This window comes from Scleropages formosus, chromosome 2 (genome assembly GCF_900964775.1).
Source record: "Scleropages formosus chromosome 2, fSclFor1.1, whole genome shotgun sequence".
In the NCBI taxonomy this organism is placed as follows: domain Eukaryota; kingdom Metazoa; phylum Chordata; class Actinopteri; order Osteoglossiformes; family Osteoglossidae; genus Scleropages; species Scleropages formosus.
In genome coordinates this window covers 4,051,142-4,068,804 of record NC_041807.1, presented here as the reverse complement: position 1 = coordinate 4,068,804, position 17,663 = coordinate 4,051,142, and the positions used below count along the sequence as shown (strand labels likewise).

At 41.2% G+C, this 17,663-nt stretch overlaps 1 protein-coding gene across 2 annotated transcripts; it reads right to left on the bottom strand.

The window, feature by feature from the left end:
* Window positions 1-2,506: 2,506 nt before the first annotated feature.
* klhdc8a (kelch domain containing 8A) lies at window positions 2,507-16,969 on the bottom strand. Of its 2 annotated transcripts, none has more exons than XM_018758561.2 (6): window positions 16,734-16,969; window positions 9,318-9,781; window positions 8,132-8,296; window positions 7,106-7,324; window positions 4,691-4,792; window positions 2,507-2,987 (listed from the first exon to the last, which is right to left on the bottom strand). In XM_018758561.2, the coding sequence occupies exons 2-6, from the start codon at window positions 9,691-9,693 to the stop codon at window positions 2,785-2,787; spliced, it is 1,065 nt and encodes a 354-aa protein (XP_018614077.1). In that variant the 5' UTR covers window positions 9,694-9,781; window positions 16,734-16,969; the 3' UTR covers window positions 2,507-2,784. The 2 variants fall into 2 exon arrangements, with proteins under 2 accessions (XP_018614077.1, XP_018614078.1); XM_018758562.2 differs by lacking the exon at window positions 2,507-2,987 and adding an exon at window positions 3,003-3,148.
* Window positions 16,970-17,663: the final 694 nt, after the last annotated feature.

The following is a 17,663-nucleotide window of genomic DNA, read 5'->3' as shown; positions in this document are numbered from 1 at the left end:
CAGAGGTTTGATGGCAGTAGCAGGAAGGCCACACAGAAGAGAGTTGCAGTAGTCCAGACGGGAAGTCACTATGGCCTGGACAAGTAGTTGGGCAGAGTCAGTTTTGAGGTAAGGACGGATCCTGTGGATATTATGCAGGATGTATCTGCAGGTAGGGGGGTGCGGTGGCGCAGTGGGTTGGACCGCAGTCCTGCTCTCCGGTGGGTCTGGGGTTCAAGTCCCGCTTGGGGTGCCTTGCGGCGGACTGGCGTCCCGTCCTGGGTGTGTCCCCTTCCCCCTCCGGCCTTACGCCCTGTGTTGCCGGGTAGGCTCCGGTTCCCCGTGACCCCGTAAGGGACAAGCGGTTCTGAAAATGTGTGTGTGTGTGTGTATCTGCAGGTCTGGGTTGTGGCTTAGATGTGCTGAGAGAAAGATAGACTTGAGTCAATCATCAGATTTTGCCTACCTCCCAGACTCTTAGCCGAGGAGGTAGGCAAAATGAGTGACTTGTCCAGTTTGATCGATAGATCGTGACAGGAGGACAGGCCAGGTGGAAGGTGAAGAATCTGTTCTGGAGAGGTTGAATTGGAGGTGGTGATCAGACATCCATGCAGAGATGTCTGACAGGCAGGCAGCATTTTTCTTACTCTAAAATTGCTCCAGGAAAATTACGTAGCTGTATACATGGGTAAATGACTGTAATAAGATATTGTTAGTCACTTTGGAGAAAATGTCAGCCAAATGAATGAATGTAATAATAATAATAAAAAACAGTATAAGCAGTGTCCATCATTAGCAGAGTCCCATTGCCATTAGTAGTGATTAATAACAGATACTTTCCTTTGGTCTGGCCTTGACCAGTTTAATCTACCCCTAATTTGACCAAAATCCTGGAATTTAGGCTCTCAGGAGGGCCTTCAGCTATCAGCTCGCTCAAGAGGACTCTTGAGCGGGTACTTTTGATACCATCTGAAAAGCTGTGAAATCCAATGAACTCTTGTAATAATAATAATAATAATAATAATAATAATGTCTTTATCTTGGGACCTAAAGTTTTACTTCAGAAGTTTTTGAAGCTGGGACTGGGACTTAGCTCCATGAGTTTACAGGAAAACTAAACTGGTGTTAGTTTCAGCTGAGTAATTCAGAGTTAGGGTTTTTGGTCATTAGTGTAAATGTCTTGCTCTTGATTTTATTCCTCTGGCTGTGTGGCAGTTCATTGGGCAGTTTATTCCATATGGGGAGAATCCCAGCACAGGCTATGTGGGCTGCAGCAGACACAAGGAGACTGGCCATTCAGAGCAGAGAAAATTATGGTGTGTAAGCAAAACTGTCACTAAGTGCCTGTACAATACCACAGTTAATAATGTCCAGGCATAGAGGGGCCAGCAGTCCTGTTGACAGCCAACAGACTATAGGCTTCTTCCATATATTTGGAGACTTTACATTGTTGAAACTGGAACTGACAGAAATGGAACTTATTGGCTGTTTCTCCCACATTGCATTTGACACGGCATGAAATTTGGACATCCAAGACTCCTTCACCGGGCAACATGGAAAAGTGAGTGAGCACCATGGCGTGAGGAGGATGTATGTATTCACTGTACATTCAGTGACCTGTTTTGATTTTCATGATATAAAGATGTCCCAGAGAGAACAGTAGCTATAAAACCTGCCACACTGGGATCTGGTGACCTTACCATCACGGATGTCGACATTGGAGAGCTTCCTCTACTGGCCAACTCACAGAAACAGAGACATTAACAAACACCTATTTTTTGCGGTCGATACTTATTTCACAAACTATTAAAATGTAAAAAGTCATCCAATAAACAGTCGTCCACTGTCTGGCGACTGTAGATGAACTTGAATGACATAATTCGATGGTGTGACATTCTGTTGGGTGAACTTTATATCAATGGAGCAGATGGAGAAGCAACACAGGAAACACACTTTATGCTAATACAGACATTAATGGAACATGAAGAAGACCGAGAAATGGAATTATGACTCAATGCAATAACTACAGTACATTTATTTCAGATGTTCTGAAATGTCTATTAAACATATTTATTCAAAGTATAAAGAAACTTTATTGACAGCATTAATATTATATTTATTAACCCACAGTAAACCATAGTGTATACTCTTAACGTGGGAATCAGTTTTCTATGTGCAACTACAAATGAGCTATAATTCTGAGTCACATGTACAGACTACATACCATTGCTACAGTGGTACTGTTGTTAATCGTATAAAAATTCTGTGCAGCGTGACTTTAAAAGTCCACAGAAAGTCGTAAACTATTATATATTTAATTCAAAGTTAAGCTGTTAATACTTCTAATGTAAACTGATACAGCCAAACATTGATCTAAATAGTAATGTTTACATGACTACGATGTGCAAAGTTATAATGCACAACTGAGCACATGCTAAAATTGCTCCCTTGTGCAAAAAAGAAATTTGTTATAGAAAATAATTAAAAAAGAAAAGTTTTGTAGTTTTTTTCTTTAGAGAAAGGCAGCTCTAAGACTTTCACGTTCCCTACCAGCCTCCCGTCTCACAGTGTATAAGTGTAACTATGGCACTGAAATACTCCTGGCTTGTGAAATTCACTGCCGTGTTGTCAGCACACCATGCTGTGCTAGCATACAGGACAGATAAAATCATTAACAAGTTTCATTGCACTGTTATTACAGTTTCTCTCCTCCCTCCTTTCATTAATATCTGAAAGTGCTTTCCTATAAAGCGGACCAGAAGAACAGTATGCAGCTTGCTGTAAGGTCTGGGATGGGGGTCCTGGTTAAAGTACAATATTCTCCTTCACATACAGGATCTCGTTGGCACAGCTGGGTACTTGATTGACTCCTCCAACCACCAGGAGGCGGTCTCGGATAACAATGCTGGACGCCGAGCAGCGGGGCATAGACATGGGGGCCAGCCGCTCCCATTTTCTCTTGTCTGGATGGAAGGCCTCCACAGAATCTAGTACAGAGGGCTGGTTTCCTTTTTTTTGGGGCGGGGGGGGGGGGGAGGGAGGATGCACAGATACATACCATAATTGGTTTTGGTACCTCTCTTCCATTCTTATAAAACTTGTGCCCCTTCTTGCCTGTCCTCATAATTGCTGCATATGAGCTTATGAAGCAGATCAGTGTCTTGTATCCCTATGAAAAATGTTAGTTAGGTAATTAGTTGTCCATCAGCCTGGGCGGCATCCAGGCCACCAACAAAAGACTTTCGCCCTTTATGAACAACGATTAATCTGTAATGAATATTGTTTTTATAATTAACTTGCCATGAAATGACTCACTGTTCCTCAAATGGGTAATTTCTTGGTGTTTTTTTCTAGTTTGCTGTATTGCATAACATTGTACACAAAGTGTTCAGCTTACAGACATTATCAGGATAGGAAGCTTAATTTTAAACCTGTTTATAAATTCAAAGTCAATTTTATGATTAAGACCCAATGAGTAAAAGGTAAATAAAAACTATATCCCTCTACTTATTGAAAGTTTCTTGTAAAATTCACAGACAAAGCTATAATAAATTTAAGAAATACTTAGTAACACTTCCATCCAGTCATTTATTATCAATAACCACTTGTCCAATGCAGGGCTGCAGTGATACAGTATATCGCAGAAGCACAGGTGCAAGATAGAATACACACCGGACGTGTTGCAACCACATTGAGTGCAAAACTTAATTTTTTCATTCAGTTCACACAAAATTAAAACCTAAAACTTCTGTAAATAAATACTGTACCTCCACAGCCTTGCACTGCATGCCATTAATCTCACATTAGCATGTGCAATGTTTGTCAGCATTTGGGAATTTTTATTTTTTGTAATTATCAATATTTGTTATTTTTTTATCTATACAACTAACAAAAACAAAACATGCGTAGGGTTTTGGTTTTCATTTTCGGGATCTGAAGTCGATTTCTGGGGTCTAAAGTAATGTAACCTGGTTTGCATTCATCTTCAGTCTAAGCCTTGGGTGCAGGATACAAAGACAGAACATTTAGTTGTACTGTGCTACTTTAAAAATGGCTTTGCAATTGGGAAATGTCCTTATTAAATGTTTGCATCTATGTGATGGCACATTTTGGTTTTGCTGTGTAACCAATTAAAGGAATGAAAGTGAGTTTCTGTGGGCACAGGTCATGAGAAGTCATAATAGAAGTGTACCTGTAGGGGGTCGTTCTGACTAGATATACTTCTTAACCTATAGCCTGACTCCCCACATGAACGCACCCTGAAGACTACTAACAAAGATAAGTAGGATTTGTTTATCAGTAAAATAATACTCGTATTATTACAAAGTCTATATTTCTGCTATACTACCACTATCCTTGTTTGTATCTTAGAATAGGAATTTATAAGGGTGGCTATACATTTCTGCAAAAGCACTGCTGCCTCCTCTCTTGGTTGTTCCTTCTCAGCCTTATTTATTCACCCCAGTAAAAAAAAACCTTTTGTTTATGCGGTGATTACAGTTATTATTTCAAGTCCTCAGTCATTAAATATTTCTTTATTGGGTAATCAGTGCCTGCTACCACTTAGCAAATTTTTGAAAAGTGTTTGTGCCCGACAGCACTGCCGCCGTCCTCTCACCGCAGGCTTCTCACACTCATTGTTTGTTTATTTTAATCTGTGCACGCAAGCCAGTGTGACTAAGTGCGACCCTTCCAGGCTGCAGTCTCTCACCTAACCCGCCCGCCACGATCACCCTCCCGCGCAGGTAGGCACAGGCAAAGTCTGCCCTCTTCGTCTTCATGGACACAGTGTCCTCCGACTTCAGCCACAGCCCTGTGGAGGGGGGGTAGGGGCATCGGGGGTGTCGGAGAACAGTTAGCGAGACAAGCAAAGAAGCTGCGGGTCCCAGTCGCCGCCTGCATCGACTCTTCGTTTGGCAAATCGCACGGCCCGCAGCCAGGAAAGGGAAGCCCGGCCCAGCATTCCGTTTCTGTTTGTTTAATAACCACAATTCTCCACAGCAAGCTCTGCTTACTTAATTACTCTCAGAGGGAACCCAAGGGAGAAATCAAAACTTCTCTTACTAATCCACTTGGGCAGTTTTAATCATCCAAAATGTTCCTGTCTGTACAAGCATCAAGACATGGTTACAAGCATTTCACCCCAGGTGTTACATTCAGCTTGTCTTCACAGATATAGAGTTCAACTCATATGATGTGCCACACAGTCTGATCGATTTGGATCTTAATCTCCCTTAAGAATTGGTTTAATTCGGCTCCCATATGGAACATTAAACAGCCAAAGCTCGCAACTGAAAATAAAGTCAATTTTTTCAGAACCAGCGAGGGGGAACATTTTAATTGCTCTCTACTTTCTACTTCATTCTCGGAAAAAAAATATAAATATCACTTGTGCTGTTTCCATGCAGGCCAAGGACTGATTATCGCCTGGTTTTTATCACAATGGTATGTAAAAACAGTTTAATGATGTAACATCGCCGGTGCTTATTGAACAGGCGGAGGTGTTAAAATGAGCTTCTTACGAACAGCGTGTCCTATTTCCTAGTGCACACCATTCTTTTCTGGGCCAAGATGTTTGTGATGCCAGAGCATGTTTGCCATGCAGTAGAACGGTGCCAGTTGATGTGGTTAGGCTACGCCAATGCACATGAATACACAAAACAAAATCAAGATCTGCAAGAGGAAAATCCTGTTTCATCATAAAGTCAACTGAGAGAGTTAAATGAACTCTGATGGGAAACGGCAGAACAAAAAGACCAGCGAACATTCATTTAGCGCTCCTTATTATAACTGGTAATTCATAATTCATTGCTTTCATAAATTGCAGGTTACATTAAACGCAGATAGCAGGTTTTTTTACTTGCAATGCTTTTGTATTGTCTAATTTCCAAGTTATGAAAGTAGATACCACAACATATTCCCCTTCCCTTCTCCTTTGTTTGTACTCCTGTTAAGTGACTGCAGTATCTCTTCATTTGGCTGAACACCAGATAACATCCTATTACCAAACGTAAGAACAACAAGCTGCTGGCCTCTGGGGTGTGCTTGACTCTGCAGACATTACTTATTTTAAGCACTTCTTACGAAGGGGAGTAGCCTCCTGCAAAAACTGTCAATCACAGAATTAAAAATAATATATCTGCTTAAGAGAAAAATGCCTAAAATAATGTATTGTGATTATCTGAACATCAGCCAGCATAGCAGTCACCGCTTCCATAACCTGAAGGTTCGTGGTTCAAGTTGAATTCCCACCACTGTTTCAGTACTCTACTACCTACCCTGAACTTTATTAGCAAAAAAACATCTCACTATATAAATGAGTAAAAGCTGAAAGTCACTTTGGGTAAAAAGCTTCAGCGCAATAATATTGGCTAATTTTACTGAATCTCCTGCTACCTTCACACCTCCTTAAACAGCACATTCTTGGAAGAATGTTATTTATGATTTACTTGCTATGTAGGATCTTTAATCGACTCAGATGGAATATCTAAATTTTTTCCACACGACAAGAAACTGTGAAAACCCGAGCCGGCACAGCGACTACTTCACATGCAGTGAAACCCAGGGACCTGAACAGAGTGCAGCAGTATCCTAATGTAAGGGAGATGCGTACATGACAAATATACACACATACAAACTAGATAAATCCCCAATAACCATTCTAACGGGAAACGTGCTTGCTAGAAGCACATATCCCAGCTTGTCGCAGTGTTCTAAAAAATAATTTACTCCTAGGTATCACAAGTCCTCTTCCCCCAAAACAAATTATTCTGCATATTTATTGTCTCGGTGTCTCTGAATAATAGATGAAAAATGTAAAAGGTAGTGACTTTAAGTTAAATCCCAGCGCAATACCTGAAAAAAGTTTTAAAACATACTGTTTTTCCTGAGAGAAATAAAAGTGTAACTTTTTCATAACTTTCGCTGCTTTATCAAGGTTTTACGGAACACGTTGCCTTGTAAAACTAAATCTTTCCATCAGAGCATTTTAAGGTGAGATATTGAATACAAATATTAAACAAAGCGGGCATTACATAAAATATTCTTGCTTGTTTTTTCTTATTCTGTTGGGACAGAATGCCACAACCTAAACAAACACAATCCACAAAACACAGAAAAACCTCACCCTGGTGACTGTCGAAGATGTTGACGTTTTTGGTAAATTTGGAGCTTTGGTGGTCGCCCCCTTGCCGCAGCCCACCCAGCCAGTAGAGTCTCCCTGCGCCGTCCCACAATGCTCCTGCGTAGGACCTCTTGCAAGGCAAGCTGGGAAGGGTCATCCAGGAGCGAGTCTCCCCATCGAAGACCTCAAATGCCTTGACAGAGCGCTTACTCTGGCGGCCCCCTGGAGGTGCAGGCCCACAGAATACCTTCAACACTGTCCTTGTTACACGACAGCCCATCCTGCTGGACTACAAATTCATAATAATGACCATTACGGGAGTCCAAACACAGAGATGACTAGTGCATGATAAGGTGGTTGAAGGTTGTTGCTTCACCATCGTCTGCGGTTAATTAATTGACGATTCATTTTCATTTTTCAGTATTTTAAAGATTGTTTAATCAAACTATGAAGTGTATTTGAAGGTTGTAGTTGTGTACTCCCAGTATTCCAGTAATATACTGGGAGAATACACTCACTTACTCACTATCATTAACGGCTTGTTTAGTTGAGGAGAGCTAGTAGCACAGTGGTTAGCACTGGTGCCTTTAGACCCAAAGGTTGTAGGATTGAGCCCTACCTCCAGCTGTAGTACCGCACAACAAGGTACTTACCTTACCTTATTATTGCTCCAGTAATATTACCCAGCTGTATGAATGGGTAAATAGGGAGACTAACAATGTAAGTCCCTTTGGAGAAAAGCATCAGGTAAATGAATAAATGTAATGTAAGTCAGGGTCACGGTGGTCCAGAGCCTATCTCGGTTGCCTAGCGTGTCAGGCAAGGCACACCCAGGAAGGGAGGCCAGCCCATCGCAAGGTAGTCAAACATACACATTCACACACCACAGGCAATTTAGAGTCACCAATCTAGCTGAGTCCTGCCATTAGACCGTGGGAGGATACCAGAGGATCCAGAGTCAACCCAAGCGAACACAGAGAGAAGATGCAAACTAGGACTGTTCAGAAGACCGACAGAGCCGTGGCTCACCTGCTACGTAGATCTTTGAGCCCACCAGACAGGCGCTTGTGTCATACCGGGGGGTGGGCATTGGAGGCAGGAGGGCCCACATGTCCTTTCGCACGTCGTACTGCTGCAGGAGACCCCGAGGAAGGAGGTCGTCTCCCATTCCTCCAACAGCAAATGCCCTGCCATCTACAAAGGGGATCCAGAGAGACCTACCATGTCCTGACCAGTCAAGCACGCTTTCCTTGGTCTACGGCAACTGGACAGCTGTACTGCACACCTGCTGCTTCCCCCCGGTGCTGAAACTGCTTAATTTTATAAAAGAATGTCCCCTAGTTCCCTAATGAGCCAGCCAGCTGTCAGCAGAGTTAGATGTTGTGGAACAAACACACCTGACATCGGCAAGGATATACCGCTCGTGCACACGTGTATCAACACGACACTTACATATACATTCATATACCTTTACCGCATATATCTAGACGAAAGTGTCTCTAAGCTCAGGGATTGCTCAGAGCTCATTCCCCTGATATTTATGTAGATTGTTTTGCAAAGCAGAAGTGTGCTTTTCTTACTTTGCATTCACTGTTATGCATGGCTTCTATTTTCTCGCAAATATGCCGCAATTTCACATTCCATCCCGGTAGTGCTTGTGCTGTGTCACTTTGAACGAATGGAAATTAATGTAAATGAGTCCCCAACTAGAGGGCTACGATTTATACGCTCTTGGAAATGTGCAGATTTATATTTCTGGGGAAAAATATTATGACGAAATATCAATTATAATAATATAACACTGTCATTTTTTATTTTTAAAAAGTAGGTAAAATAATGTAAAATGAATATTAACCATCATAAATCGCATTCTTGTGTTCACATTTTAAATTATTTATTTGTCATGCAGAGGCTGCCTTACAGTGTGTTGCTGGCTCATGAAAGTCCCAGATATAAATTTATTGTAACTTCACTAGCTCAGCAAACCTGTGGCACACGCAAGATACAGGGAGTAACCTTATGTATGAAAAGCGACAACGCGCTTATGGCGCATTTTAGCGTTCATCATTAAAGATCAAATTTTGCAGATAGCTTTGGAATTCTAATGCTTGACATCCACACCCCCTCGGAGGTCCTTGTGCGCGGGCACTGGCGAAGACCTCAGGCAGGTGTTCTGTCCTCAGAGCACAGTTAACAAAACTGACACCAGTCTGACCTTTCACTGTGATGGATATGCCCATCGCTGCCTCCCTCAGCAAGCTCCTCTTCCTCCACTTTCCCTCCTCTGTGTTGTATATCTCCACTGCCTTCAGGGGGCACTGGTCCCTGCCCACACCCCCAACCACCAGCAGCTGCTTGCCCAGGACGGCCACCGCAGCCCCGGCCCGCGGTGTGGGCATAGGGGGCAGGCTCACCCACTGGTCCATCTCGGGTGAGTAGAGCTCCAGGGCACTGGTGGGCTGTCCTGTCTCATCGCAGCCCCCTATCATGTAGAGCTGGCCACCAGCCTCGGCCAACGAGTGGTACACCCGGCCGCCGGACAGCGGGGCCAGGCTCTGCCAGCGGAATTCATGTGAGGCTGGAACGGCCATTCCTGGAGGATCCGATTCGTCTGAATTTGCAGCCAGGGAAAGACGTCCTGTTAATCCTGAGTGTGTTCACCTCAGGGTCCCAACAGTCCTGACAAAACAAAGCAAGACAGTTCCCTCCTCTTAATGGACACCGACGGGTCATCAGCGGCAGTCCTTCTGACGTGGTACGTACAGCACTTTAGCGTGTAGGGGCACAGCCTCAAAACCTGAAGGTTTCTGCTTCAAATCCAGCAGGACACCCTCTCATAGTCTTCTGGACCATGGTACTCAAGCTCGGGTGCTCTAATCAAATACTGAGCTTTATAAACGAGTGAAATTGTAAGTCAATTTTAATAAAAATGTTGATTAAGCAACGAAAATATAACAACATCAAAGGTGCGTTTTTAGAGGGTTAATGAAACATTTTCTTAATTGTAAACATACCCCATCTGCACAGGCACACCGTAACATGAAATTTTGCCTCGGTAGGTGTTTGACACACTTTAGGGGAAAATCGCAAGGACACACGTGTAATTCCGAAAGCACCTTAGTAATCGCCCACCATTTTCTGTTCTGACAATACGACTTTTCTGTCTGCCGTACCTCCCTGTCTGGGAGGTATTCTCAAGGGCTATTGTTATTCCTGACTGCATGCAGGGGAACTAAACGACATTTCTACAGCTTTCTGAGAGTGGGAATTTCTTTTCACAAAAGGATATTATACTGAAGATGGAATTTTATCATGTAGTTAGAAATGGATAAATTACACAGCTTGGGGTATCACGAGATGCGCGTTGACACTAATGTGGTCATTTGTTCGGCTCCGTCTATCTCGTGAGCCACGTCGCCCAGAGAAAAGTGAGAGCGGCGATGGTGCATGGCATTGATTTTGTTCGCTTGCTCTGCGCCGTCTGTCCTCAGCTGTGTACACAGTTCGTTCAAACTAGGCCATGTGCCAGAGCTAAGCATCCATCAGTAACCAGGCAACCGTCCATTCTTCTCTGCACTCCTCTGTCTGTACCTGCTTGCCCGGGTCACCCCTAGGTGCACACATTAACATGAAGCATCATGGGTAAACACAATGCCTCTGACCTTCCAGCAGGTAAAGAGAAGAGGTAATTAGAAAGAGGATATAAACCTGAAGAGCCCAGAAAAAACTGGCAAATATATATGAGCCACCTATATAAAGAAATCTGTTCTTTGACACCCTGATATATTAATTGTATTTATTTATTTTTTATCAGCATATGATATTTCCAAACACCATTTGATAATGTCCAGCCCGGGTTAAAAAAAACGAAAAGCACATTTTCAATGGTCTTTTAGACAAAAGTCATGTTTCTCCCAAACCTGTATACCTGCTCTAGGATTGACTGAAGAAGATTCATATGGAGCCTTTTTGATTGGCACTTTTGAGTCTAAGCGCTTTTAGGTTTTCATGATTGAATGGAGTGCGCTCAGCACACAGAGACCTCTGAGGACGGATGAGCACTTAATCAAACTCAATCAAGCTGTAAATGAACTAGTTCCTCTAATTTAGAGCTCCAAATCTCACAGCTTCAAACCCATTAGGAGACACATACGTCGGTCCCCATTGGGTTTCTGTCACATTTTCCACCACCTTGAAGATAAGCTGAAAATAGGTAGATATTTTTGCTGAGAAAGGTATGTTCTGCTCTACAGCTTTGTTTTTCCTGATCCGTTTCTAATTAGTGCTTATTACTGCATTATTTAGCCTAAGCTTTCCTACAGAGTAACTAAAATGTGACACATCTTTACAGCTCAACATTTATTCCAACTTCTAATTTATACTTTGCCAGTAACCATTGCTTAAGCCCTTTCTACACTAAGTCTTCAGACTTTAGAAAACTAAGATGATAAATGCTGTTTTATTTTAATCTTAATTTTGAAGAAAGCATGTTTAGTCAATTTGTATATTGCAAGTTAGTTTGTAAGTTGGATTTAAGATGATTTAGCACCATAAAGACCAGATTATGAACAATTTCCTGGTCTTAATGTCCACCTAACAAGTCACTTCTCCACCTTGCATTCAATGACAGTTAATAACAAAGAGCTGAGAGAAGCTGATTAAACAAAGTTAAACAAGCAGGTTAAACAAAGGTAATGTCAATAAACTGTAAAAACAAGAACAATGGTGATTATGTGAACCATTAAAACAATGCATGCCATGGTTTGATATTGCATTTAGATTTTAATATTTAAAACAGATGAAAAAAATCAAAATGAAAGCCTCATGTATACCAGACTCCTTCTTTTTACCCTGAATGTTTAAAAAATAATTAGCTCAAGCAAGCAGTCAGCTGAGCTACATTTTCGTCACGTCTCCCGACAGTCCAGCTTTTTTTGTAACCGCCTTAAATGTTCATTTAGCAGCAAATTGAGACTCCTTTCATTCCCGATGAAAGGAAAACATTAAAAAAGAATGCAGCAAGAAAGACCCGCTTCTCGGGAATGTTTTCTGCTGCTACTTCAGTGTGCTGGGGCGGGTTGCCATGGAAACAACGATACCGTCTTCAGAGGCGAGAGCAGATTTCTACGTTTCATGTTGTTCAGTTTAATAACGAATATAATACCATGGTTTTGCTCACAGCCGTGACCCAGGGAGGAAGCTCCTTGTTAACAAACTAAGATTACTTTCTCTTGGCATGCCCATAAAGTCCTTTAATTACAATCTGTAACTGATTTTCCTCACCTCTTCTGTTTTTAATTAACTGCTTCAACAGCTCGACAGCAGCAGTGGGCTTACGCACGCCCACAACAGTCGACTTTCTTACAATTAGTGTGCATCCTTTTCAAACTTTTAATGGCCTCCGAACAAGTTACAAAATACATCAAAATAAAAAGACAAATAAATAATGTAGGCCTGTAGGGCTATATCCAGAAGAACTGGTAGCTTTTTAAGGAGCTGTTCATTTAATACCAGTTTATGGTTTTTACCACTAATCAGTGCTATGTTGGTATTTTATCTTAGTGTCAATGATTTGCTTACATTAGTATATTATGCACACAAATATGTTACATATTTAATTACATTTTTAAAATGACTGCACTGGTTCTCAGTGACAAATGCTGTCCTCAGACAGATGAGAATATGCCTCACATGAACAGCCAAAGCCTTAATCAAGGGAAACAAGAAGCAGGAAAATAATAACAACATATCAGTGGATCAAGATACATTATTCGACATTTTCATATTCAAATAAACCAGCTTGCTGACAGTCTACACACATTTACTCATTGAGTTGACATTTTTCCAAAGCAACTTACAATGTTAAGCCACCTACAATCACTTACCCACTTGTACAGCTGGGTAATTTCTACTGTAGTAATTTACAGTATGTACATTACTTAACAGCATAAGGAAGGATTCAAACCTGCAACTTTCAGATTCAAAACCAGTAGCTGCATCCACTACACTATCAGCTGCTCATATGCATTCTTGAAATAAATGGTTTCTGAAATAAATATGAAATGGGTAAACAGAGAAGTGTTTAGCAATCACTCTTCAGTGAATTTTTTAAAGAATTAAACCTTTATTATAGTCTATACATTTTTAGGGAGAAAGTCCTGATTTTCATCTGATAAGAACTGAAGTCGGTTGCTTTGTCATTGTCATAGAGTGCCTCTTCTAAAAATATGCAGTGCCATATGGTTGTGTAATTCATAATAAACATTATTCACTGACCCATATCCACAACTCGATTTTTTGGGCTTCTTAAGCTAATGATACAGCTTTTTACTCACAGTGAACAGGAAACTTTGATTTTTTTTATAGTGGTCTATAATTAAACAATAATTCTTAGCACACTGTATATCTAGAATACTTTTTCTGCTTGTAAGATAAATGGTTTTGGACAGAGAGTAAACACCTTGGTTGCTGACTTATAACTGCCTGTTGTTTTTACTGGAACAAGCAATATTATGTATAACACTGTGAAACTGACCCGTTCCTGTTTAACCAATGAAAACTATGCTGGGTGATTTTAGCACAAGTTCTACTTTAAATTAATATAAATGGATATTCTTAAGCTTCTTAAATGTATATTAAGAATTACTTGATACCCTTGTATCTAAATAAGATTGCAACACTTAGTGACTACATTGAATGCCACACTTCAGCTGCATTGAAACATAACATCGGAAATAGCATTTTTCATACTCATGTTCAGAAATTCTTTTCTGTTGTCGTTTGGGTTTTTACAAACATTCTGCACAGTCTTTTCTTTCTCTATTTGTAATCATCACATTTATTCCTTTATGGGCACAGATCACAGATCCCTGTAATTTCTGTGAACATAAATAAAATATCAGAAAGGTCGCTTGTCACATATATTGTTGCTGTTGTTGATGCCATTGAGTCAAACCTGACCCATAGCAACCACCCGCATGGTTTTCATGGCAAGGAAGGAAAAAAAGGAGGTCTTGTCACATATAACAAAAGGAATTCAAAAGCACTAGTACTTTTAGACTAAAAGTAGATAATGCCCGAAAATATGGGACTACAGCTCCAATCTGCAAGAAGAAACACAAGCGCTCTACTGAGTGATGGCAGCTGGTAGCGTAGTGGCTAGAGCTGCTGCCTTCAGACCCAAATGCTGCAGGTCTGAATCCGACCTCCAGTTGTAGTACCCTTGAGCAAGGTACTGTCCTTTCAATTGCTCCAGTAAAATCACCCAGCTGTATGAATGGCCAAATAGTATAACATTGTATGCCACTTTGGGGAAGAAAGTCTCAGCAAATGAATAAATGTAAGTTGGGTTGTGTAGTTGTGGGGCTGTGCATCACATGTCAGCCAAGACTGAGACACAAGGACCTCAAAGACTTGTGTTGACTCTGAACAATCCTGTCCTAAACACTAGCCTAGAACATTCCATATACAATGTGATAAAGGATTAGCCAGCTGCCAGAAAAATCTACACCACAGAGTTCTTGGCTCCAGCAGTAAAAGGTTCTTTGGAACAGAATCCATAATTCTGTAAGGATGAGGAATTAACGCAAGATAATGCAGTTGTGAACAGGGAAATCATCTGTACAACATAATACAGCATTTCCCTCCCACCAGGATGAAAGTGTTTCAATCCACATGCAGTGCTGTGCTAAACAAAATGCAACAACATCCTAGGGAGGAATGATCTGGGGACCTTCTAACTCAGTAGATGACTCTAAGCAGAAAGTCACCTTGGCCAAAGGTGTCAGCTGTATAACTATTCTGGTTTTCTTCTTTATTGTGCTAATTGTTTGATTTGTGGAAAAATCTGTTTGCACAGACTATTTCCATAGCAACCTTGGTTCAGTAGCAGGCAGAATAAGACAATCTGCATAATAATATTATAAGATCAACATAGAGGTTAAATATATTTCAAAGTACACTTGAAGTAGTACTGCTTCACAAAAAGACAAAGACCATTTGCTATACGCACATATGGTATGGTAAGTGCTGAGTCAAAGCTGACCCATAGTGACCACTCCCGTGATTTTCAAGGCAAGTCAAGGGATGAAACAGAGGGGGGTGCCAGGTCCTTCCTCTGCATGGCAGGGGAGGCAAACACAGGGAGAAAGACATGGCCACCGCACCCCAAGCAGGACTCGAACCCCAGACCTGCCACACAGCCAGGCACCGGCCAAACCCACCACGCCACTGCACCCCTGATGCGCAAGGTATACCAGAATATAAGTAGAATATTATTACTTTGTTGCTTTGGTGATACTTTTTCCAAAGCAACTCACACTATCCAATCCATTCATACTGCTGAATATTTACACTGTATCCGCTTAGAGCAAATAACTTCATCAACAGTCCTATAACAGTGGGGAATAGGGGTTGAAACTAGCAACATTGAGATTAAAGGTTTATATTTTAACTGGTATGTTAAGCTGCCCAAAGACACCAGTAGGAAGTATTCTATAGGTACTTTCTTCTACCTGAAGTACATTTACAAATAAAAGGGTATGTACTCTTGTACCATATTTCACTAGGAAACAACAGGCTCATATACGGTACAGCAGCTGGAGAGTTGCTTTGATTTCAGTGGAACCTGTCCGCTGATTCTGAGAACTAAGACCTTTCAAAGGAGAGCAAAGACCTTTCAAAAGAGGAATAAACAGCAGTAGGCCTGACACTGCATTTCACTCACTGCGCAAAGTGCTCCAATATTCATTTTGAGCACACAGCTTTATGTGTGCTGAAGGCTGGTCAGGCAGAATACTGACTAGATGACCTTTCATGGGCTTTAGTGGCATGATGTCATATTATCATTACCATCATTATAATTTCCTGAGCTGTTGCAGCTGCGGGTTGGGGGGCATATATCCATATCATGTCCTATTGACTACCTGGGATGCTGAACCTTCAAAACACCGACTTATACAATTTCTTCTTCTTCTTCTTCTTCTTCTTCTTCTTATTATTATTATTATTAAATAATAACAACAATATACTGCTATAATTTTATATTATATTATTATAAACATATTATTATTAATAATAATAATAATAAGAAGAAGAAGAATTATAGTGCATTATTATATTGTTGATAATACTGCATGAAGAAATGTTTAAATATTATGATGTAAACTCTATACACATTCAGTACAGAATTACTTGTAGAGGAAATCATACTAATAGTATTACTACCACCATGGCATTGCCTAGGACATCACTGCTATTATCACTACTGCGGAGGACACTAAGGTTAAACAATGTTCCGTGTAAAGCAAGTTCTGTAAAAAACGACAGCGCTCACCCGTCACATACTGAGGATTCCATTGAAAATGGCTTACGTGCATTAATAAGGGAGGTTTAGCCCGTGCACACGAGAAACTCATCCGTGTTATTAACTGTACGAGGCAACGTGTCGGGAGAACATGAGCGAATGTAATTCAGCAGCATCGCCGTCCTGCGCCGTGTGTCTCAGAAAACAGCGCGTCCTCAAAACAGTCTGAGACGGAGAGGCGGAAAGGACGGAGCTCAAGTGAGACTGAAGTGCGCATGCAGAAAGTAACGGCGCTTCATATGCATTTTGTGAAGGCGCAGTACTTACTTGGGGCTTTCTGCTCTGTCGGGCGGCTCCTCCCTGGCCGAGTGCAGGCTGTGCAGAAAGGAAGGAGACAGCGGGTTGAAAATGCCCTCCCTTCGCGATGCGAAGAGCTCTGGGTGCGGAGCACCGCCACCGACACGTCCTTCCCGCTCCGATGCCGTGCGGAATGACCGATGTTCGGAGCCTCAGCCTCGAATCTGGGTCACACTTAAAATATTCATATCGCTTTTCATTCATACTTATAGAGGGTCGGCCTGCAACTAAAAAAAAGAAAAAAAAAAAATCTTGATAACCCAGTTATCTCAGTTTGAACCCAAGGAACTCAACGGTGCCATGTCATTCATAGATACAAACAAAAATATTAAAAGACCATTGAAGGCATACCCGGCATATATAGTCTGAACATTTTATTACAGTTTTATTACATCACAACGCTGTGGATTTTGAGACAGATTGACATATGTTTGAAGATTTCACAGCATAATTAAACTGCAATAATTTCAGTATGGCGTTTAAACATGATTTTTAAGTATGCTTTAAGCGTTAACTCTCATCTCTTCTAGACTTTAAAGAATGTTTCTTTTTATCAGTTCCTATAGCATAGAAAAAAAGCTCACGTACAAATTTACCTATACATTTATGCTTGAGAAACGCCTTTGAAATGTGTGAAATGAAAGATTGGCATTTATACCCCGCTGCACCGTTCAACACCCTTAGACTTACTGGAGTAACTTTCTTCTCTTTCTGTCTTATTCAGTGGCATCACTAGACTTGATGTCACCCAGTGCGGTAATTCATGGTGTCATCCCCCCTCATGGACCTCCTCCTGTACCAGACCATACAGAATCCTTAGTAATGTTTTTTGTACTGTTACTCATCCCGTATATCACTGAATGTAATGGCAATAGTAGTGACATAAACAAGTAGCAAAAT